Below are 23,622 nucleotides of genomic sequence, written 5' to 3'. Positions count from 1 at the left end.
AGCTCCCTGTCCCACCCAGCCCTTTGGAGGACACCGGTGCTCTCCACCAGCCTCGAAGCCCACCTCCGAAGGGCTGACCCGGACCAGCTTGAAGCCAGCTGAGCCTCTGCCACTTACCCCCCCACCCTCACCGGTCACCCAAGCCAAGCCCTAATAGTCTTCGGGGTTTCCACCACCAAAAGCCAAACCACAAGACCTACTCACGGTACCTGCCTATGTTCTGATTTCAGCCCCGGCAGCGCAAGAAACCCACACCCTCAGCTGGTGGACACCAGCTCCAGGGGGACCTTAGGGCTGGAGGGTGAAGAACCGCATCCATCTACAAGCAGCAGCCTGCTGTGGCTCTCCTGGCCAGCTGGGGACCATCCTCAGCTAACACTTTTCCCTTGAAAAACCATTTACAGATCTCCTGCAGTAACACCTTCCCCAAGAACAGAAAATGGGACAGGAGCTGGCGTCCCTTGGCTCGCTGGGACCGAGTCACCAAAGGTCCCCGAGGTTCCCATAGCTGTGGGATGGAAACCTTGCAATGCGATCTATCTAGACCATGCTACTAACCAGGCTTGACTGGAAGAAATAACTCCTTTGCTGGCTTATTTTTGAGTTGCTGGCTGGGCAAAGGTGTTCCTTCTATTTCAGGGGAAGAGTGAGAAAAAGAAAAAAGGTAAAAAACCTGGCTGCAGAGAACCCTTCCAAAGTGACTCAGTTTTCTTTGGCTGCTCCAAAACTCCCATGAACATGGTAAATAGTCTGACTCTCTTTTCTCCTCTCCAGTTTTGACTGAAAAATAGGAAACCCAATTCTGAGAAAAGCTGGAATGAGAGAAAAGCAGGTTTAGACTCTGCATGCAGGGCCAGCTTGGCAGAAGGACTTGGCACACTTGCACCATCTCCTAGGGAATGGGGGAGATGTTAAGGTCAGACCTGGTGTAGGTCCTTAGCAGACCTGATCTGTGCACGCTCCTTGTGTGGGATTTTAAATGTCGCCTACATTCAGCTAGGCAGAACCAGTTCTGGCGTTTTTGCCAGCACAAGGAGCTAGAGCAGACCTGGGGCTCTCCCTACCAGAATCCTACCTAGAGGAACTTTTTGGAGTAGAGCTGTTACATGCATAGCAGGAATGCTAGAGGGAAACACCTTCACCAAAGAAACAACCCAACCTTCTGGCCACCTCTGTAATTGCAACTGCTAGCAACTAAACATTCATCTCTCTTGTGTATACCAGAAACCACGCTGAGAGTTATTTAATTTGAAGGTTTAAACTAACACATGAGGAAGCATTCTCCTCTAATGAATTCATTAGGACAGCAATGCATTTTTTTGGCTGGTTTCCCCTGAAAGCAAGCCATGTGTGATCTCTTTGTGCAGCCACAGGTGTGTCCGTCTATCTCAATAACTCTTGGAATCTGATAGCTGATTTCAATCACTGTTGACAGAGGAAAAAGGCTCAAGATAATTAAACTCCTATGAACGTCATGGAAACAGACAGCTAGGTAAGAGAAAGGCATCATGCAAGTTCATTGTCTGACGGAAGGCTTTGTAGCAAGTTCACATCTGAGCAGATATAGGCATACACAACAAGAACACATCTCTCTAATGTTCCTACCATAAGAAAAGTTTAAGCAACCACGAGACACAAATTAGAAGGAATCTGGACCTGACTAATCTCAAGGCATCTCTCAGATTTCCAATTCCCACAGTAACTGGAAAAAGATGAGCTGAAGCACCACAAAATAAGCAGTTGTTCTTGCATTTCTGCCTATACATGGAAAACACCCTCTTCTCAATTTTTCCAGACCCAAGAAGAATGGAGGAGAAAACCAAGCATCACCAGGACTCAGCTAGCCAGCTCCCCTGGCAGCTCTCAAAGGAACATCACGGGACAGGGCAGAACCCAAGGGTTTGTTGCTACCTGCCATCAGATGCCAGCCACGTTCAGGCTGGCATTGCCACCCAGGCAGCCTCGGATGAGCCTTTACTCAAAGACAGTTGCTTATCCATCTGCACAACAGACTTGCAATCATTACGGGCTCTCCAGCAAACACACTAGGATCAAACCCTTGGAGTTATTTTTTTTGTATATGACCACACAGCAGCTTGTCACTCTGTGATTTCTGCCTTCAAACTCTTAATTTGGCAACTTAAAATCAGCATTTATGTCATACTCCGCACAAATTACAGTGTTGATCCCTAAAAATAGAGGCCCCACAATCACCATGTGCTCTGTTGTCACTGTCTTTACATCTAGTCCAAATACAACCTTCATAGCATGGTCACTATACAGCTGTTGGGTTTTTTCCCCCCCTCCAGATTACAAATGCTTAGCCAGGAATAGTGTACAACTATAGGTTAGCTTTGAAAGGAATGCTTTAAAAACTGCTCAAAAACTGGACTGTTGAGTTCACAGGTATTCTTCAATAGATGCACCCCTCCCATCTGTTTACAATATTAACACACCACCAGCTGAGAGTGACTTCATAGCAACAGATTATTCAAAAACCCCAAAGCGATCAGATATCTATCCAGAATTTAAACACCATTTTCTTTTTTCCCTTTTAAGTTATTGTCTATTCCAAAGTGTTCGCAAAATAACAACTATGAATAACTCTACAGAAGAAGTTTTTCAAGCAGTTCCTTCCAATTGTTTTCCAATAGGGGCTGATTTGGCTCAGGTCTATTCACATGGTGTGGTTTTGCTCCCTAACTGAAGCATCAAATTATGCTTCTGAACCCTTCCAAGCAGCAAATTAGACTATTAAAAAAGAAAATCTCTTAATACTTGCTTAAAAAGTTTGCTTCCATGGATATGCTTAAGCAGGGCAACTCAGGAGGCACCTGGCAATGGGCTTTTGCAACTGGAGCCTCCTCTTGACAGTCAAGGAAAGAAATTTTCATGCAAGGATAAAAAAACAGGACAGTGTGACAAGGTGGTGCTCTCCCTGACGGCCATCCCAAGTGCCCAGCGTGACAGCGGGGCTCAGACCCCACCAACCAGCGATGCCAACTGCTGCGAGGACAATCTGGGAAGGTACCAGAACCAGGCAAAGCTTGGCTTCACATCAGTGGTTGCAGGAGAAAAAAAGAAAAAAAAAAAAAAAAGAAAGATTTCCCCTCCTCTGCATGCACACCATGTCTGCTGCTCCTGCTTGCACCCACCCCACCACCCTCCATCAGGGTGCTAATTGCTTCGGTGGTGCCCCGAGGCCAGGGTGAGGGGACCAGCACAGGTCAGCATTGCTGGGACAACAGCCCCACAGGCAGCATCCCACAAAATTCACATTCAGGGCCGCTGGAAAGCTACTTTAACTGATAGCCTGCACGTTGTGGGAGGCATTTGCATAAAGGGAGGGTAGTGTCAGCCTGACCTTCCACTCTCCAGCATGGAAATTAAAAAAAAAAAAAAAAACCAAAAAAAACCCCACACACCAAAAAAACCCAACACACACAAACATGAAAGCCCAGCCCAGGCCTCTGAGAAATGAATAGGACAAAATGAATGGATGTCATTGTCTATCATGATCTGCCAGCCCTTTAACTAGCAGTTAATAAAGCTGAGAGAAGATTAAACAATGAGCAATTTTGAAATAACACCCTCATTTTGCATCCGGTGTATTCCAAATAACACTGCCTTTCTGAAGCATAACGCTCAGTATCCTGCGCTCCATAGAACAGGCTCAAAAAAGTTATTTTCCCCATTTTCCTCACCACATTCATTAGGAATCCCTGGAAGAAACCCAAGTCCCCATTTCCCCTTGTCCTCCACTGCTCTCTGAGCACCAGGTAGCCCAGGTCAGCCCGGCTCTCTCCCACCAGTGCCACCATTCTCCAGGTCCCAGTTGCCACCACCCAAAGGTCATCCCCCCGGCCTGGCCGGTGTCCCCCCCATCCGCAGACTGGGGGTCAGCTCTGGGCAGTGCCCTTTTATCCAGGCTATGTTTCTCGTAGGAAATTGCAGCGTTTTCCTTGGAGAGCCTGGAGGGGAGCGCGCAGTCTCTGAAAACTCCCCGTAAACCCAAATTAGAGCCCGCAAGGCTGCCAAAGGCTGCCCAGCCCTCGCATTTCTTCTTGTGGTCGTGCAGACCTGACCACATACTCAAGTCCCCTATTTTCTTTACCGTTTCATTTAGTGCTGCGTTTCCCCCATCCAACTTCATCTCCTGATGTCACCACCTTACCAAGGGCTGATCGCACTGTTCCAAGTTTCCTCTCTCCATCCAAATCAAATAATAATCCGCTAATAACCAAGCTAAAGGGCTGGCTTTTTCCTATAGAAGTTATTTTTCAATGACATATGTGTGAACCATAAGGGATAGTTTAAAAACAGATTCTCCCTCATTACAAGCCGCGGCACAGCACATCGCGGCGTTGCTCTTTTGTGTCTTCCCCCTCCGTGCCGAACGATGCCGTTTCCTGGCTCCGGTTTCACGTCGATTTATTTCCCTTTCATCTATGGAAAATTAGCAACGAGATCAGCTTCTGCTGGCTGCGCCGCCCACACGAAGCTGGATACGCCAGCGTATTGTAAGGGGGACTCTCTCGCAGTGGAAAATATGTAGTAAAGCGAAGGTCTTGGCTTAAGTTACACGTTTGAAAACTCGCTGTTAGAGCTGCGCTGAGCCAAAGTGGAGGCAGTTGCTCAGTTTTTACTCGGCTCTGTGTAAACAGGGTCGTGGTGTCTGCCTGGGAGGTGTCGGTCCCAATGACCCAGAAAGCTTCGGGCTTCGTTCCCACCCTTGGAGGTGGATGGAGGATGGAGGTGGGCGACACAAAGGGAAAGAGAGGGTCTCGGAAAAGTGGTGAACTTTGGTGAAAAGCGGCAAGAGAGACTTGAGGAGCAGCTGGTGTTGGTACAGGAAGGGAGGAGGCGGCAGAAAAGAAATCCAACCCAAGGTCTCCAGCAGACATCTAGCCGTGACCATCCACCATGGCCACACGCAGCAGACGGCATTTCACAGCTCCCACTGCTACAAGGGCAGCCCCACGCTGCTGCTCGGTGGATTTCCCATCCTCTCCCCCTTAAACGCTTCCCAGACTCCAGTACAAAACCCCAGGCAAGCCCTCAGACAGCTCCAAAGCCCATTGCTCATTTTGGACAGCCTCAGCCTCCCCCGGTTTGGGCTCACTTTTGTTGCCAAAGGGTGGCTCTTTGCTTCTAGCAGCACCTCAGGGCTTCCCGCTCCCATCCCACCACAGCTGGAGCTCTTCTCAGTACTAAGGTACCTAAAAACTGCACACCCCTTGCTTTTACAGCATTTATTCTTTTTTTTTCCCCTCATAGCTGAATTAATCTGGAAGCTGAGCTGCCGTTTTCTCAGCCCCACAGACAGGCTTTCCATCCTCTGACTGCCACAACCCCAATATCCACCTTGAGGTTTTATCCTCAGCCCTCCACACCGAGGTGGCTCAGGATCAAGGGGTTTTGTATACACAGAGGCTTTTAATCAGGACTTGGAATGTCTTCTGCCCCAGGAGGTAAATACAGAATCCAGGTTTTATGGATTAAAGGGAATGGGGGGAAAATAGACCTGGCTGCCAAAGTTATCTCAGGATATAAGTGGGATTACATGCTTAGCCATGGGGATATCTGCTGACACACTCAGAATTTAACTTAACACCAAATTTTGGTTGGGAAAGAATTTTCCTGCATTGGGCTGGCGACAATCACCAAACCATGGAGCACTGAGCAGGACACATCTGCTGGGACCACCCCAGAAGGAAGCATTTGTGCTTTTGTGCAGGTTCTTATTGCTGTTTCCCACCGTTGCTGCAAATTTGGCTAGTGCTGCTCAGGAAAAAGCTGAAAATAGATAGCTGAGGTAGTGTGCATCTGTAGGCATAACACCTCTTGTCCATACAACCTTCTCCCTCTTTCTCCAGGAAAGTGGACCGTCTCCTTTGTCGACGTTCATACACCTCTCGCCTCCATGCTCCAAAGTACTTCTGCAACTATGTTTCAACACTGCTAATTGTCCATGAAAGAGGATTTGGTTTTGGTTTATTCCTGCAAGAGAACCTCTGTGCAGCACCTCCCATCTCAAATTCAGCATTCAAAAAGTCTTGCGTTTAAACACAAAATCCTGCGTAGCTCCCAGAACAAAGCTAATTGGGCACTACCCAAGCTTTTCATCCCAAGAAAGGGAGCTGGGTTTGTACACCCTACGGCCTGAAGAGCAGATGTGAAGTTCAGCCCAGAAATGCTGTTATCTGAACAAAACCCATTAAGGAACAGGAACGGATGCAGCGTGACCGGCACAGCCAGAAGTAGCTGAGCATCACAGCTCAGATTTCGGTGTTCTGAGCAGCAAGCTGGAAGAGGGTAAACATAATTTGCAGATAAATTTGCTTATGCAAGGCATCAAAGCCTCAGGAAAACCTTGCTATGTTTGCAGACATTCCAGAGCAGAGAACAGTGCACAAAAGTAATATTCACCACAAATTCTCTCATCTCCCCACACATTTCGCTTCAGTGGCCAAAGCACTGTTTGTTCAAGCAGACTTGACCTCCTGAACCACAGCCAGTATGTGGCTGTGCGTGGAGAACAATGAGCCCACGGTTAGAGACTTTTTTCCGTGTTCTTGGAGGGAACAGAAAACACACATACACACAAATACACATCCAATATTCTGCACAACTCATTAGGAATACCCTCTTCCAGCTCCCATCCCCAGGGTGATGTATTTATTGTGAACATATACATTCAATCCTGCTCGGCTCTGTCAAAGTAGTACACCTGCACACTGGGGATGTCTGGAGTGGGCTAGGATTTTCCTTTGGGCTTTGGCAAGCAGCCCAGACTGCCTCAAAAAAAAATAAAAAGGCCTCACCATGTGTAAGGAACATGTGTTTCATTTGTTCGTACCTAAATGACAAGGGAATGGGTTGAACGCAAAGTCAACTAAAAGGCTTCTAAGTTAGGATAGTCTTTTCCATGCTGGGTTTACTCTGTCCTCCCTGCGACGAGAGGCTATGTGCATAAAAACCTAGCTTAAAGAAGTGACAGACTTCAAGCACTGTCCCGCAAAGGCAGGACAACAGCAGTTAAGACCTCAATTTCAAAGAAACACCAGCTTGAGCCCTGCCAGGTCAACAAGGACACAAGCCCAGCTCTCTGCCTGAGCAGCTTGCTGCAGAGCTCAGCACTCTCCATCCTCTTCATCGCAGTGGCTCTCCCACAAGTTTGGCTCAGACGAGCTTGTACTTCCTATAACAGTTTGCTGCAACAATGCAAATCAAGCTTTTTGTACATAGAATAGGATTTTTTTTCCTATCCACAGGCTTCTGTTTCAGAAATCCACTTTTATGCAAATAAGATTAATTCTTGTATCACCTCCCACGTAGAACAAGGTTCCCAAATTAGCAGGGAAGGGGAAACATGCACCAATTTGGGCCAGTGGCACGCTATTGCTCTCAGTAATCACTTCTCCATATTGCATAGTGATGCTGCCAATAAAGTTCAGCTGGAAACTTCTCCCCAATAGCATGAGTATTTGGCTTTTCCCCCATGCTCAAGCTGAGGAAAACCATCTTTCCCAAACATGTCCACTTGCTCTCCTCTTTGGTGCCTTTCTAACACGCTCCGGGTCCCTTGGCAGTGCCTGTTCTGCTCCCGAAGCCCTGTCCTGCCGCCCTGCAGGCATTCATGTCCACGACGCCACTGCGAACCTTGGCATGATGTCACAGGAGAGGGGCAGGTTTCCAGCATTACATCACCCTGTCTGGGCTCAGCAATCCACCTTCTGCACCTCAGAGTTTCCATGGAAGAAACCGAGCCCCCGCCTTCTTCCTCCCACTATCCAAGGGGGGAAGCAAACTACAAACGAAGCTGTCAGCTGAAAGAGTAATGACACTACACCTAAGAGCATCCATCATGTATAACGAGCCTGCCTGGGTTGCTGCCTGCCAGCATTTAAATACAAAACTCTGCCAGGTGAATGTCAGGAACAACGAGACACAACTCTGCTCCCCAAACCCCGCAATCCCTGTGGCGGATGGAAATTGGTTTGAAGAATGAGCTTTGCCTTCCAGAGACCACTCAGCTTTCCTCCTTAGCAGTTTCAACTGATCACCACCCTCTGCAGGAGGTACCCCAGGCCAGAGAAAGTTGGGCAACAGCTTGCCTGTCCTCTCCGTGCCGTGGCCCAAGGCAGCAGCGATGGAGAGCCCTGCACGGCATCGCTCAGCATCCCTCCCCACTGACGATTCCCCCCACTTCCCACTCGGCATCCTTCTCCATGCCCTCCACAACGGCAAAAGCTCTTCCAAACCAACTAGCTTGCAGGGATCCCTAGTAAGGCAACCATCAGGCTCCAAACCCTGCCTGTTTGAACCATAATAATAAAATAATAAAAATATTTCCCACTTCAGTAGCCCCTGGAGTCACGGCACATCCCTGCTATCGCGACCACTGGCCAGGAGCAGGCAGGGAAGCTTGTGGTTCCTCAGACCAGGGTGAGGTCCCATGTCCTTCACCAGCCATTAACCCTGGATTTTAATGAGTGCCAAGTCCTCCATATCCTCAGCATTCCCCAGGCTTCGCTAACAAAATCGGGAGGAGGAAGCCCTCCACAAGCCGTTGCCTGGGGTTGGGTGCCTTTTCCCATTTGCAGACAACATCATCCCGTCGCTGCGCTCCGGCTCGCAACGGGCGAGCAGGGCTCCCCACAAGCTGCGTCTCACCACCAGGTTCCTCGGGGCTGTCTGATGCTGCCAGCGCTCGAGATATTCAGCTTATACCCAAGAAAATTCTATATTAAACAACAGGCTAAGCTTCACACTTGCCCACAGATACTGCACAAATGGGACTGCACAGCAAAGCACTGATTAAAAGGTCCTTACTCAGGATGACACCAAAAGGACTAAATCCCCTTTCGAGATTAACAGTACACCCCAGCACCAATGCCAGGATAGGCAGCCACGCACAGCGTTATTAAAGCTGCCAGGCTTCCTGGGATTCTGCTTTCTCCCCATCTCCTTTCCATGGACACAAGGAATACGAAGTGCTTTGGACAACCACAGCTTCCCCTTATTGCTACCTCAAGCGAGATCAGTAGAGCATAAGGGCCATCACTCTGCCTTATTTTTTTTAATTACAGCACACGCTGTGTATTGCCAATTGCAAAGATCCAGAGGAGGATTATTCGCATTAACTAATGCGGGCGTCTGAAATGGAAATCCGGACGCCCAGCAGAGCCCATTTGGTACAGCGTAATGCTGGAAGTCAGAAGCAGCCCCCACCCAGTAAGAGACATCCATTGCCCTGACAGTAACATCGACAGCCCCCAGCCTGAGACAAAACCCGTGCCAGTCCTCTTGTAAGACTGTGGCTTGACTCTGAACAAACTGCAAGAAGCGATAAGACCGTGCAGCTTCCTAGGCTGATGTTTAACTTGGCAATATTAAAAGATAAATGATGCACTGCGTAACTGTTAAACATCAATAAAAGCACTTTTATGGTCTGTTTGAACAATAAAGCATGTCTCCTCACGCATTGTGTGCTATCAGAGGCCTGAAGGCATTTGATACCAGCAAACTGCAGTAATTATCTGCACACGCCAATGCACAGTTTCTTTTACAGTTTACGAAATGGAATTTACCACTGACCAAAAAAAACCCCCAAATCAAAAAAGTTAGAAACATTCAATATGTGTATTTTGTAATCATGACTAATACGGCTACATCATTACAGGCAACCCTGACCCAGTCACAAAGCTTGACTAAAGTCCAGATGGCTAAACTGCCAATTACCCAGCAAATCTAAATGAAAAACAAGAGTTTCAGCAAAGTGTATGCAAACAATTGATCTGATGTTTCCACCCAAACCCTCACTTTCCTTGCTGGCACCTGACAGATAGAGGTGAGATGAAACGGTGTCAGTTTAGGGTTGAAGTGAAACCACCTGAAACACAGACTAACTTTTACAAGCTGTTTTGCAATTCTTATTCTGGATCTGGTCCTGCCCCTCCCTCGGTACAGACACACTGATAAAACCAGATGACGTCCCTGGGCACCTGTGTAAGACGATGCTGTGTGTGAGACCTTGCCAACTGGAGCCAAATATCACGTTTGGGTTTTGATTAGACTGACTGCATTGCTTGGACTCTGGTACAAAAATCTCACCATTAATTGCAAACCCATCCAGAGGCATAATCTTCAATAATTGTAGACATTTTCTAGGCTGCATTGCTCTTCTGGAAGAGCCTAGTTCTGTGATTTAATCCATATGTCTCAAGTGCACCATTTCACGAAAGAGGATCCCTTTGAAAAAACAAAAGCAGAAGAAATGACGAGAAAACCAGCAACTAAATAGAGAATTATTAGGAGACTGGGGAAAGCTACAGACATCTTCAATAAAGAACCCTAATGCTGGCTCAGAACATTTTATGTTCCATCATCTCACACCATGGTATATGCCGGTGGTGTAAAACATCGACTCTTTGCACTCCCTGAAAGGCTCTACAGCAAAAGAGGTGAAATCAGATTTGGCAGGGCCAGGAAAGCAGGCAGCCAGAACTGTAAATTAGCTTCTTTCAGCAGTCTGCCGAGGTAAGGAAAAATACACCGGAGCATGTATCTGTGGCGCATCTTGACAGAGAAATTCAGGTTAGTAAAAAACCCTAACTAAATTTAAAAAAAAATGCTTTTTGAAGGTTAACAAAAACTTAATAAGCATGTGCTCTGCCCAGCTCCTTCCTGACCTTCTGGGCTAAGCCCAGATCTTGCAGAACACGATGGGTTCGGCGCTGCGCTCATGAGAAGCCTCATTGAGGTCAGTGGAGCCACTATGATGCTGCTGGTTTGAAGATACTGGGGACCTTGCTGCTTCTCCTGTAAACCAATAAATAATTGTTCCTGTGTGCTCCATACCTTGCCACCGCTGTTTACATGTGCACAAGACCCTCCTGCAAACAGGAACAGCAAAGACAGCCATGCCCAGGCAAGCTTGGGTCTAGAAGCGAATCAGGCACCGATTCAGACCTGAGGCTCCCACAGTACGTTTGTCCCCATGAGCAGAGAAAGTCTGCAAATTTTGCCATCACCACTAATCTGGCTTTCCCCAAAGCCCGTTATACTAGCAGCATAATGTTACGTACTATTCCAGGAGAGTAGCTATTTGACACGTTAACAGCAGATCTGCCTGCAAAAGGGGGGCCCTAAACCTTCTCCAGCCTCAAACAAAAAAAATACTGTAAGATGCACTTACACGTATAGGAACCTATTTTCGTTTGTACACCTTTTGCTAAAGCAAAAGCTATTGATCCAATCTTACAACCTTAGAGGTGTCTTGGAAGAATAACATGCAGAAACTTTAAAAATAAAAACACTTTCCAGAGCTGGAAATGCTACAGCCAAGAGCACGGGAAGGGAGGGAGAAAACCCTGACAATAGTGAAATGAAATCTGGGATTATCAACCACAGCGATAATTGGGTTTTTTTAAGTGTAAACAAGGCAGAAGATGAAAAGAGAGTTGGCATTTCAACCTAAGAGCAACACAGCACCTGAACGGCCCCAATGTCTCAGCTAAGAGCACTGAAGCGTCTATTCTGCTTTGTCTTCTTGTGCCTTGAAACATTCAACAGCCCTAAGAGCACCTCTGGCATCTTGCCCGGGCGTTCTGGCTCACCCCAGCACAAACTGCTTTCCCTCCATCGCTGATGTCTTGATTTCACCAGTGGTCTTCAAAAAACACAACGGAGGAAAGAAAATAAAAAGCACCATCTTTTCAGCATCATCCAAACCCCAGCAGCGCACCATATCTCATCCCAGGACAAGCTCTGGCATAAGGTAATAACACATACTTTGTCAGCCCCTCACCGTTTCACTGCATTGGCAGAACGGTGTCTGCAGGTGTCCAAGGCCCTCTCACTTTGCACCTTGTTTGGCAGGATCAGAGGAAACCACTTGGTTTTACAGTACCAACTAGACCAATGAGACACAGTTATGGTACTCAGCTGGACAAAATAAGCTCCTCTTGTCTCCAAAGGAGCCAACAGTAAAAGATATAAACCTTAAAAAGCAATATACACATGCACTGAGCTTTTCCACTTGTGGGAAATCTAATTTCATCTACACCAATACCAGACACTACTGCAAAACAACGTTCTTTCCAGAGGGTCAGAACACCAGTTACCTTGTGGGACAATCCTGCAAAATTTTAAACAGATGAACCCAAAATAATTTACATCAAACATACTCACTTGTTACTAGGGTACCCGCAGCAGTTTCACCAAAACCTACTCGTTTTTTTACCAATGTCCACACCACAATTTTAACAGTGCCAGCTCTGCCAGCCAGGTGCTGTACAGCACTTTTATCAGCACAGTAGTCTCTTCCTGACAAATCAGAAGACAAAATGGGATCATCCAGCAGAAATATGAAACACGTCACTATCTGGGACTTTGGCAAGGCCTGAATGAATTTCATATTGTTCATCAGCCCATCGCTGGTCTACAGAGTAACGCTAAGCAGTAAAACAGGGCTGGGCCACACGCTATTGCAAAGCCAAACTTCTCTGGGATTACAGGAGATGCTTCAAAACACCACTGCAAAGGGGTTAAGTTCACCTCATCCAGCCCAGAGACGGTAACATTCACCTGCCACGTTGAGCAGCACTTTCCATTCATAAAGCTCCTCCAGCTGCGGGTTATGGGATTTCTCTGTTCACTGCTGTAATACAGCCACTTCTGGGACTGAAACGCAGCACCGGTGACCTTCCTGAGCCAGGACCTGAACTTTATTTCAACCCACATCTGCTAAACCAGAATGACTCCTTCAGCCCAGAGCCAGCTGAACTGCTTTACCACCGGACCACCACGGCAAACAGGCTGGAAAAGCCAACGCATGGGGTAATGCCATCCGCGAGGTCCCAGAACACGGTGGTCAAATGGATTGAGCGAGCCGCACGCCGTTTTGGCTAAACATGTCAAAGCCTTGCCAAGCTTTGGTTGGGATGGGAGAAAGACCATAGTTGAGCCCAACTGCTCGCCCTTATGGAAGGAGCAAGCCCCAGGGAGACAGATGCTGTCCCCTGAACCCAGCGATGAGTTGTACATGGAGCAGAAAACCCTTGCCATAAGCATCTTCCAAGGACAATCTCCGATGAAAGCCCACAAAGCACCCAAACAGCCCACAGCCACGGTTCATGGGTACAATACACAGCAGAAGCGTACCTCTAACAGCCAAGTAAACCCTTAAACGAGCAAAACATTGGCCTGACGAGCGCTCAACTCATTCTCGGCTCTTCACCAGCACAGGCTGCCAGGGATCAGCCCTGGGATCAACACGCTGCTGCCAGCAGAGATGGGCTCACGCTTCCAGTTTCTTGTTATCCACCCAAGAACTGATGGGATCCTGCACAAAAAGGCGACTCTCGCCGTAGACGGCAGGCACTGAACAGACAGCTCCTGCGGTTCATCGCTGCAGAGGCAGGAGCAGGGCCATCACATCACCAGGATGTTTTGGCAAGTCTCCCTGGGTTTTGGGGCAGAAGATGCTTTGCTTTCTGGGAAAGGGACTTTCCCAAACTTCAGCCTCTCTCTATTCCTATGCCTAACCATTAGACTGTGCTAGGACTTGGTTTCTAATGTATGTTTAAAAAAAGCACATCAAAAGAGACAGTTAATCCCTCTAAAAACGAGATGAATTCACATGTCTTCTGACTTCCTTCCAGTGCTGCTGTAGCCACAGGAACACTGCTTACTACAGCCTGCAAGCAGAGAAAAAGTGTTTATCTTGCACCCTGGGCTATTTCTTTTCTCTTTTCCTCTCTCGCTGCAAAAAGCCCTTTGCTGTCTCACAACAGCATCCTCTCAGCCACAGCTTGAAACCAGCCGCTGCCTCCCAACCCCGGCGCGAGAGCCTGTCCTGACATTTGTAAACTTGTGTTTTGAACAACAGCTCAGCACAAAACTTAACTTGTACAACCTAGGCTCCAGGCTTGGCCCCTTTTCAAACCTACCCAGCATTCCCCCTGCCATACAGAGAGATCCACACAGCCTCCAAACTAATTGAATTTTAATGAGAGGAAGTCGTTTTTCCACTGGAAGAATGTTGTGCTAGAGAAATATTTTGAAACTCCTCTAACCTTTCCTGCCAGGCTTTTTCTGCCCATCTGGGCACTCGATCGACAAATACAGCAGAGCTGCTCTGCTTGCGACCCCAGCTAGACCTGGAGCTTAAATAATAACAACTTTCAAAACAAAACGTGTTTGGTGTTTTATTTTATTTCAGTCCCGACAAGGAGAATATGAATTCCCACTACATACAGCTCTTGCTGACTCGTGCTGAGACACAACCCATCTCAGCCCTCCCCAACACTGCCTTCCATCCCGCTCCCAGCTAACTGGGTTATTTTAATTTCCAGCAAAAGCGACAAACATCCAAGAGCCAGGCAATTCCACGGGTGCAGAAAACACTGGGGAAGAGGTTTGCAGAGCAGTTGCTTACAGGACAGCAGCAGCTTCATCTCATCATTCTGCATTCAGTCCAGAAATTATCAGCTCTCCAGGAATACGCAACTTTAACAGTTTATACCCATTTCCTATTGTTCTGAGCCACAGTTTCCCTACACAGTTTCTGCTTAGGCTTGCAGAAAGAAGAAAGGAGAAGCCAACGGAAATTGAGTCGCTGAGATATGAAGGAAAGTAGGTTATAGTCCGCTGCCTTCATGAAACCTATTAATTACATTCAGTTTAAAGCTGCTGGTATCTTGATTAGTGTGTGTGTGGATATGCTGAAAACCCTCTTTGTCTGATGAGGATGACAAAAGAAAAAAGGACAAATACCAGAACTAGAAAGTTTTTATAACAAGCTGTACAATATCAGTACATAGGTTATAAGACAGAGGAAAAAAATACTTGCTAATCGTCCAGTTCTCAGTAATTTCCTGCAACGATCTTGTAGCTGCATCTTGCACCCAGAACAGGCAACGAGCTCCAGCAGAGAACGCTTGCTCTGTTTTACCCCACCTCCCCAGATGATGGAGTTTTCACAAGCCCGCTGAGCTTGTACCCCTAGATAAGTCCTTTCCAGCAAGGGAGCTGTGGCCAGCCCCATGGGAAGGGCCAACAGCGGAGCTGGGAGAATATTGCCACCCATAAACATGTGTTCCCCTGCCTGACAGAGGAATCAGCAGTCCTAAATCCAGGTGAGCACTAAAAGCCATGTGGGAACATCTCAAGCTTCAGGGGCAGTGATGGAGACTGTGTTACTTTGCAAAGCGAAATAGTCTAAAGTGCAAGTTTCTTATCCAGTTTGGATGTGATACCAAGTTATTTAAGTGGTTCTACTAGATCCCTGGGTCCAGCGGCTCCCCAGAAAAGCTCACCACTTCATATAACAATTGCACTTAAAATGCGGCATCCAGGGCGACTGCTTAAATTTTTGGCAGAACGTCCAACGCTTGCGAAAGACACTCCAGTGCCCATTAAACCCAGCTTTTACTTTCCATTTTAATTGTTAAACTTCCCAGGGAATGTCTGTTAATTTAATACAATTTAGAGATTCAGCTCTAACTCTGTAACTGGGATTTTGGCAGCAACATCTAGTCTATGCATTCTTGCTCTGTTTACAGCAGACCAGCTCTCAGATGTTGGTAATGTTAAACAGACTGGAACTTTCCTTCCGAGTGACAGCAAAATGCAGACAAGAGCTGGCTTCACTACAGCTCTAATTATCCACCTATAGGAGATGTTCCCCATCACTTTGCTGGGTTGGGGAGGCCCATGAGATACAGCTATTCCTCCACATAAATGCAATGAAAGTGAGATAGAGATCAATAGATCTTAGTTTACACACCATTGCACTGGTACTGATTTCAGAGAAGCAATTCTAGCTTGCAAGAACTATCAGGGACAAGATTCTCATACACATGAAAGCCTCGGAAGTGCAGCAGACCACAAAAGTTGAGATTGCTAGTGAAATGCATATATTAAACTAGCTGCTGAACTATGGGAAGAACTTCTACCATATGTACCTTGTCTATAAATAATCCTCCCTCCATCTCTCTGCTTAAATCAAAGTTGCTCATGGGAACATTCCACCCATCACGATTTGGGTTTGCTTTTTAAAAGCAGTTGCTGTGTGGGAGGTGACAGGGCTGCCAAACAAGCTGTCGAGGAGAGTCCCCTTATGTCATCGTGCAAGAAACCAAGAATCAATGGCCAATGCATGGGAAAAGAGCAAATTCCTATAGCCCCAGAGTGAACTGTGACTTGCAAGGGAGCTGCTTTCCTCAGCCTTCATTTACTGCCCCTACAACTTTATTTAAATCATAACAGGGATGAATGAAAACCTTGTGAGCCCTTCCCATGCTAAATAAGCCAAGAGCACAAGAGCTACAGACCTACAAAATCCCAGCGCAGGGGCTGGTTGAGAACCCCAGCAAGGGCATGAAACCAGAGAACCAGAGGAGCTCACTCCAACAGGTCACCTGGTCCACTGTTTTTGTTACTACAGAAAGCATTTACCTAGTTAAAACAAAAACTTAGAAAAAAATTGTTACATACAACAGTGTTCTATTACACAAAAATCCAATACAAGTTTCAAAAATGAGCTGTAAATACCTCATCAACAGGAACCCAGCTCATCGGCTCTGTGGAACATCTCCAGAGCTGTTCATTGTCATGACTTACCTCAAAGACTTCCTCATCCAGTATCCTTGTTCCAAATACAATGATGCCATTGACGTCGATGATGGGATGGTCACTTCGGTCCAAGAACTTGGTTATCTTCTTTTTACAGTCCAAAATCAAGGTGACATTTTTCTTCTGCACACTGATAGCTACTCTGTGCCACCTAGAAGAACACAGTCCACAAATGTGTTAAACAGAGCCTTGGGCTTTCAAGAACGAGCTAATGATTGTATAACAATGCAGCTTTCATAAACTGATGTTCTGCAAACCTTCACACCAGCCATCATCTGCAAACACATGAAAATCATCCTTGGGCAGATCCTAAAGTTTTCATTTGAAATAGAAAGCTTGTGTTGACAGATGATGCCATTCATTTCTCATCCCTCCAAAACAGGTAGGCGTGCCAGTTCTGGCTTCAACAAGAGGCGGGGGGGGGGGCGGGGGGGGGAAGAACCACACCAATAATTTCCTGGCTATCCCCCTCTTCCACCCTCCTCATGTCCTGCAAAAGACTTGTTGTGGATTTTGCAAGACAAACCGATTTCTTAAGGCCCTTTGCAGCAAAAGTCACCAGTGTTCCTATCCCCATAAGCATCAGACAATTTGCACTGACTGGTTATGTGATTCACACTTTTTATATATACAGTATTTAGTCACCAAAGGGCAAAATTCAAGAATGGGACACTCGGCAGTAGTCAAAGGTGTGTATATACATTTATATATACGTGACTCCTATTTTACACGATGTTCAACATGCTGGTATGATATAAACAATATACTGTTTTTTCCTTTGTGCACAAAATTTCACTTACTTGCCATCTGCTAGGTTAATGCCTCTAAAGAGAGGATAGTCTTCTGGGCCTGGCTTTCCTGTATGGTCTTCATACAGGAATACAGGAGATCTACCCATCTCCACACCAATTTGCTGGATCCCTTGCTCATTGTAAATTGAGATCAAGAAGGACTGACCTCCTTTCTTCGCTTTTACAGTGGTTAGAATGGAGAAGTCCTCTGGGAATGGGGAAGCTGGAGTGGAAAAGCAAAGAGGTTAGTCAGGTTTCCTTGAAAATTAATCCCTACAGAAACAGTCCTCTTGTCTAGTAACCCATGGGGAGACCTCTGGTTTATCCCTCCAGATGTGTGCACATCAGCAACCCTAAATATTTACATAAGGCAGCATCTTAGTTGCCAGGTGAAGATCTGGCTTTCCCCCAAAGCCTACTGCAATACAGGGTTGGGATGAGCTGCAACCCAAAGTAGATTGCACCAGCAAAGCCAGTGTAGAGCAGCATCCCAGGCAGCGTCCCCCAAGGGCTACCTTCTCTAATGGCACATTAAAAACCCAAGCACAGAACTGAGCATCTCTCAGGATCATTCATTTACGATCAGAAAGCCTTTTGCCACCCCTTATTGCAATCTGTCACAGAGCCAAAAGCCACCCCACAGTTGAACTTGCAAGCAAAAGAAGGCAAGGGGTCTACTGTTTTGGGATGAGACCATAGTGCTTGGGAAACAGAAGTGGTTTTTTTTCTTTTAAAAAAGAAAGTTGTTGGTTTAAATCTGTATTATTTGCACCTAACCCTTCTTTAGTGTGCTCTAGAGCTTTTTAGGAGACAAGGCAAAAACTTTGTTTCATATATCATGAGGTCCCCAAATTAACTTAAGATGTCAGAGGCACAGAGGAAATCAAGCATCCCATGCCAGTCAGGCACACACACAATATTGAAGGGTTTTATTTAAGGGAGTAGGGAAGTTGCATCAGGCTTTGTCTATTCCAGACAAGAACAGAGTATTCTGTGGCTTTGGCTTTCAGGGTTGGTGCAGACAAAGAAAATCTGAAAACAGAAACAAATCTGGCAATCAGTAGGAGATGCTAATTTGTCTGCCTATTAAAAAGCATCTAACAAGTTTCCTAACTTCTTCTCCACTCAGGAAAGCAACACTGTCTGATCTCAGGCAACTCCCGTCTGTATTTTTCGCGAGGTTTGGAGGATTAAAGCCATTAAAGTATGGAGCAGGTACTGTCAGTACAGAGGCAATGCTCCGCGCAGGGGAAAGGTCAATCCCCTGCAACACCAGACAAACACATTTCAGGTTTCAAGTCAATATGGGCATCAAGTCACACCCTGTGCAGGATATAACACCTCCATTTGGGTTTTCTCTGCCATTCAGGCTGGAAAGATAAGTCCAAACTGAAAAGCCTGGACACACATCCCAAATCGGACATCTTAAAAAAAGACCAGAAGCATTAGTAAAGGAGCTTTCTGGATGAAATTATTATTGGAGGTGAGACCTATGGAAACAGAGGGTACCTACAGGGCATAACCTCCTCAGATGCTGCATTTCAGCAGCGTGAGACTTGCAGGGTATCTTTCCTTTAAGGTCCAGGCTTTCAGAAACAAGGATGGCATTGTACTGCTGGGTATCTGCTTGAGAAATCTTAAACCACGGCAGGGCAGAGTAAAGTGGGGCAGCCCTGCCGTGGGCACTGCCGCGCGTGTGTGTGTGCTGGGACTATCGACATGTGTGGCAGCCGGTGGCATGCAGGGAACGACACAGTGGCTCGTTTTTAAACTGCAGATGCATAGCCATATAAACCACAAAAAACCGTCCAAGCGCGGTGCCCATAAGCTTCAAAGAGATTTCCTTCACCCTTTTCTTAGATGGTATCCCAGGGCTGCAAAAGGGATTTTGACCCAGGGAGGGGACCAGGAACATGGGAGCGGGGAATTCTTCCAAACCACAGCAAAGCTAGCAAGTTCAAACACAAAGAGGCCATGAGCTCACCCTCTCCTCTTCTGCCTGGGAGTTGCTTTAACTTCTATTAACAAACCAGTGTTTTAAACACATCTAGCTGCCCAGCACAGGGCTATACCGTGGGGCGGAGGATGCACAAGCAGGCTGGGCTGCGTCAAAAACCGGCACTGCTACAAAACAGCTTGTACAAACAGAGGACACCGAGGGGGATATTGAGGATACCTACAGAGACACACACTGTTTGTACCAAGTTAATATCCCTCACCTTAGTTAAATAACATTTGGAAAGAAGCATAAAGCAGTATTCTGAATAGAGGACTCGCAGTCAGTAATTAAATGCCATAATTACAGCCTGATTTCCCCCCAGGACACAGACCCAGATATTTGGCAAATGCAGGCATCTGATTATCGTGCCTCCCATAGGATGCACTGAGCTTTATCTCTCTCCTGCTCTATACAAATCCTCCTGTAGAGCTGAATCAAGACCATACGCCTTCCTGGTTCCAATTACAGGCTACAGTTTTGGGCCTTTTATGTAAAATAGTTCATGTCCAAAATTTCATTATGAATCCACAATACAGTACCTTTCAACTTGGACAAGCTGCCAACTCATTAAAAAGCTGCTTTTAATTTTTTTTTCATTATTATTAAAATGTCTCCATGGTGATGTGAGTTTCTCAACCCAAATAACCATAATGGATGAATTATAGCTGACATTACTCTGTTACTGCTCTGCTGTCCTGGCAAAATAACAATGCCTTCACTGTCATAGCTAGAAATGACCCAGGCCATTGAATGATGTATGAAAATGCATCCATACAGACAGCAATACTAATAAATACATCATAATAAATATGAAGCACACAGAAATTGACCCAAATCCCCTTAAAGACAATGGAGACACCCCCCCAACAATGGGTTTGGGATTAAGCCCTTATATTCAATTCACATCAAATGAGCTCATGCTGAGAGATGCTGCACATCCATCTCTTCACTTAACGGCACCGCACCGATGCTGAATTTGGCTCAGCATCGCCCTTTTACCCCATGGCCAAATCCCTTTCAAATTCACTATGCGCGACCTCCCGCGAGGCAGCGAAGGATTTAAGACCCCAATTCTGCAGACGGGGCCACGGAAAGAGCTGAGGAGGTCCAGGGTGGGCGCAGATCCCTCCATCCCACGCAGCATGTCGACACCATTAGCTTCACTTGAGCAAACTGCATCTGTGGTATGCCCCAATACACAAACCACTAGAGTCAGGCTGAGTTTCTTCTTTCCTCAGCACCATGACCAGGGATTAAATCTTTTGTACCATCTCATGGTCTTCAAAATAGGGACAGCTGGGAGCTCCTTCCTAGCCCAGATCCTGCAGGTGTATCCAAACACAGCCTAAAATAAAGAGCCCTGCTGCTGATGTGGGAAGGACAGGAAAGCTTTAGCTGCTTGAGAGAGGGAAAAAAAAAAAATCAGCAAAAACAATGAGCTGATCCAGTTCCTGACACAAACACAAAGCAGATCTGTTGTGTGAGATGGTGTCATTTCCAGAGCCACTTTTCAAAGGAAAACAGCTCTTCAATGGTGTCACCAACTTCTGGCCTTTTTCTTCATCTGAGAAGACTCTCAATTTTAGAACGGCTTGTTTTCCTCTGAGATGACTCTTCAAGCTATAATAGAGATTTTTGAGCTCTTAAATATATATATGCAGACACCCACAAGCAGTGTGGAGAATACAGAGTTTGCTAGAAGAATGCAAATGACATTTTGCTGGCTGCCACTGAAAACTTTGCCTTTCTTGCCTCTGCTGGAAAAGCATGGTTTTTGCTGGGAAGCAGAACTTATTTAGGGAGCAAGGACAAACAGCATCTCAGCAGATCTTCTCACTCTTGTGGGCTTGAAAAAAAACCAGACAAACTTTTATATATATTTATATATATATATATCTTGCTTTGCTGGCTGTGGAAGCAGAATGCAAAGCCCATAAAATTACCATCTTAGAAAAGCACCAACTTCTAATTAGCACAAAATATTATGTGTGGTGTACGTTTGCCTAGGGTGCTCTATAGCAGAGAGGGAAAGTTATGCTACATCCCACCCGCCTGTTAACATGAAATCACTAAAACCACATTTCCCCTGGTACATTGCACTGCAATTACTTTGTTATCTTTATCTCCTCTCTCATTCATTTGGTGGTGTGAGCTGAAGTCACATCTAGTTATGAAGATGTACTGAGGAAACATCTGTGGATCTGATGGAAAACACTGGGGGTTCTTTACTTTGCTCTTCCCTTCCTCTTTCCTTAGCAAGCAGCAGACTCAATGACTTTGGAAGTCTCCAGAGAGGGACAGAGCTGCTTCAATCACCCCACGGTTGTCCGGATGATGAAATGATGGAAAAGTTGCTTGATGACACCAAGGAAACACCATCCACATCTTCTCACCCAAGGAAGACGGTAGATGCAAACCAAGAACTCAATGAGGACATACAAGTAGTAAGGTGGGACAAAAGCAAGAAAATATCCTGCAAGGCTGAGTTCTCTCCTGTGACCACGATTCAGTCCCGCATGCTGTCTTGTTGTGTTAACCTTTGTCATAAGTGGTGTCATCCAGTCTCCTTGCTACGTTAATTAGCCAGATTACTCCATTCTTGCTTTTATATCTCATGGTCACCATTGTTTGCTGGTTTCCATACCACAAAGGCGATCAGGCAAGATTTCACAGTAGCTACAGCAACTACTGGAAAGCTCTCAAATCCACTGCAGTTGTATATTCTAAACTGGAACCATTTCCTTCAAGCACTTCTGAGCTTGACGATACCAGCTGGGCCAAAACTTCAAGTCATTTCAGATACATGGAAAGAGAGTACATGACAGCAGTTAAACGCACACTGGTTAGGTTCAGCTGATCTTGCCTTGGGACAGATGGGTGGACTCAGGGGCCACTGCAGGGCCCTCGCTGCCTGTCCCTGGGATGAATATTCCCCACATCCACAGGCACAGTCCTCTGGGACACGAAGGCACAACTTGGCAGAGGAGTGCAGTTGGGCAGACGATGATATTATCTATAGTCAGAAGGGACTGCCCTGCCATGGGCAGCAATAAAAACAAATACGGGGTCTGTTCTGCGCTTCTGCAGGCAAGGAAACAGGCTTTTAGCTCCTTCGCTAAGGGTTGACCATGGAGGGCTACCCACCCACAGCCCAGGCACGCGTCAGGCTCTCACTTTGTATGCAAGACACAGGGTATGCTCCTGCTCGCTACAGCCTAAATATAATTCACCTGCTTAGTGTCACAGCAGGGTAATAATGAAGTCTGAAAATAACCTTAGTGATAACATGCAATGAAGGAAATACAGGACTGGAGGATGCAAGCACATCAGCAGTCCAGCCGCAGAGCCCTCATTTAGGCCATTGACAGGCTGGGTCTGATAGATACAGTATGTTAATTAAAAAACATTGGTAGTGGCATGCCACATTACCTCCGATTTAGCTAATGCATTTTGTGTTATTAATTCTCGCAAACACCAAAGGAGGATGTGGCTGTCTGCTTTGCGTAAGTCATACACTGCTTCACAGATGAGTTACACGCAACGTCTTTCCGCCTCATTGCTAAACCTTCCTCGGCAAAGGAAATTTTCTCACCAAACCTACAAAGTCCTACCATGCCTACTCCCAGCACCCCATGTAAAACAGGGATACAGCAGTGCTCCCATATGGCTTTGGAAGGAAGACTTCTGATGGCAACTACATGTTCAAGACCAAAGCTCTCGGGCAGAGAGTAGTTTGGGTCCATAATGTGTCCAGCCTTTTTACAAGTACATTTTACTCTACAGTAGTGATTGTCCCTTGGCCTGAAAAATTAAACTCCAGTGCATTCTCAGTGACAAATAAAACAGTCAGTAGCCCATATGCTCTTCAAGGGCTTTGTGAACTCCTGCATCTTGCTGGCTTTCTCTAATGAACCTCCGATTTCTTCAAACAACTCTTCTTGGGACATCTGTTCTTGTGGGGCAGTGTATTATCTTTATATGGTGATTATTTGTGTTATGAGAGACACGACAGCCACAGAATAAAACCCTACTGTGCTTGGCACTCCACAAACACAGAACAAAACACGGTCTGCTTTGCTTTGCATCTTCCAAGTCTCTCTCCCCAGCTGGATGTCACTGTGTGATAATGAGACAGTAGAAACTTTCTAGTACAGGAGGGAACAGATGTAGGCGTTGGCCACATCTTCTGCA

General features: G+C 46.3%; 1 protein-coding gene across 2 annotated transcripts in view; it reads right to left on the bottom strand.

Moving 5' to 3' along the window:
* The window catches only part of COL5A1 (collagen type V alpha 1 chain), a 159,477-nt gene that overhangs the window by 98,073 nt on the left and 37,782 nt on the right, over window positions 1-23,622 (bottom strand). For both annotated transcript variants that reach the window (XM_069771049.1, XM_069771051.1), the window contains exons 3-4: window positions 17,442-17,655; window positions 16,630-16,792 (exon numbers count right to left, since the gene is read on the bottom strand). In XM_069771049.1, coding sequence (XP_069627150.1) covers window positions 16,630-16,792; window positions 17,442-17,655 — 377 coding nt within the window. The remainder of the gene's footprint in view (window positions 1-16,629; window positions 16,793-17,441; window positions 17,656-23,622) is intronic.

This window comes from Haliaeetus albicilla, chromosome 26 (genome assembly GCF_947461875.1).
Source record: "Haliaeetus albicilla chromosome 26, bHalAlb1.1, whole genome shotgun sequence".
Lineage (NCBI taxonomy): Eukaryota > Metazoa > Chordata > Aves > Accipitriformes > Accipitridae > Haliaeetus > Haliaeetus albicilla.
Note: the sequence above shows the minus strand (reverse complement) of the source record. Positions and strands in the feature narration are given on the sequence as shown.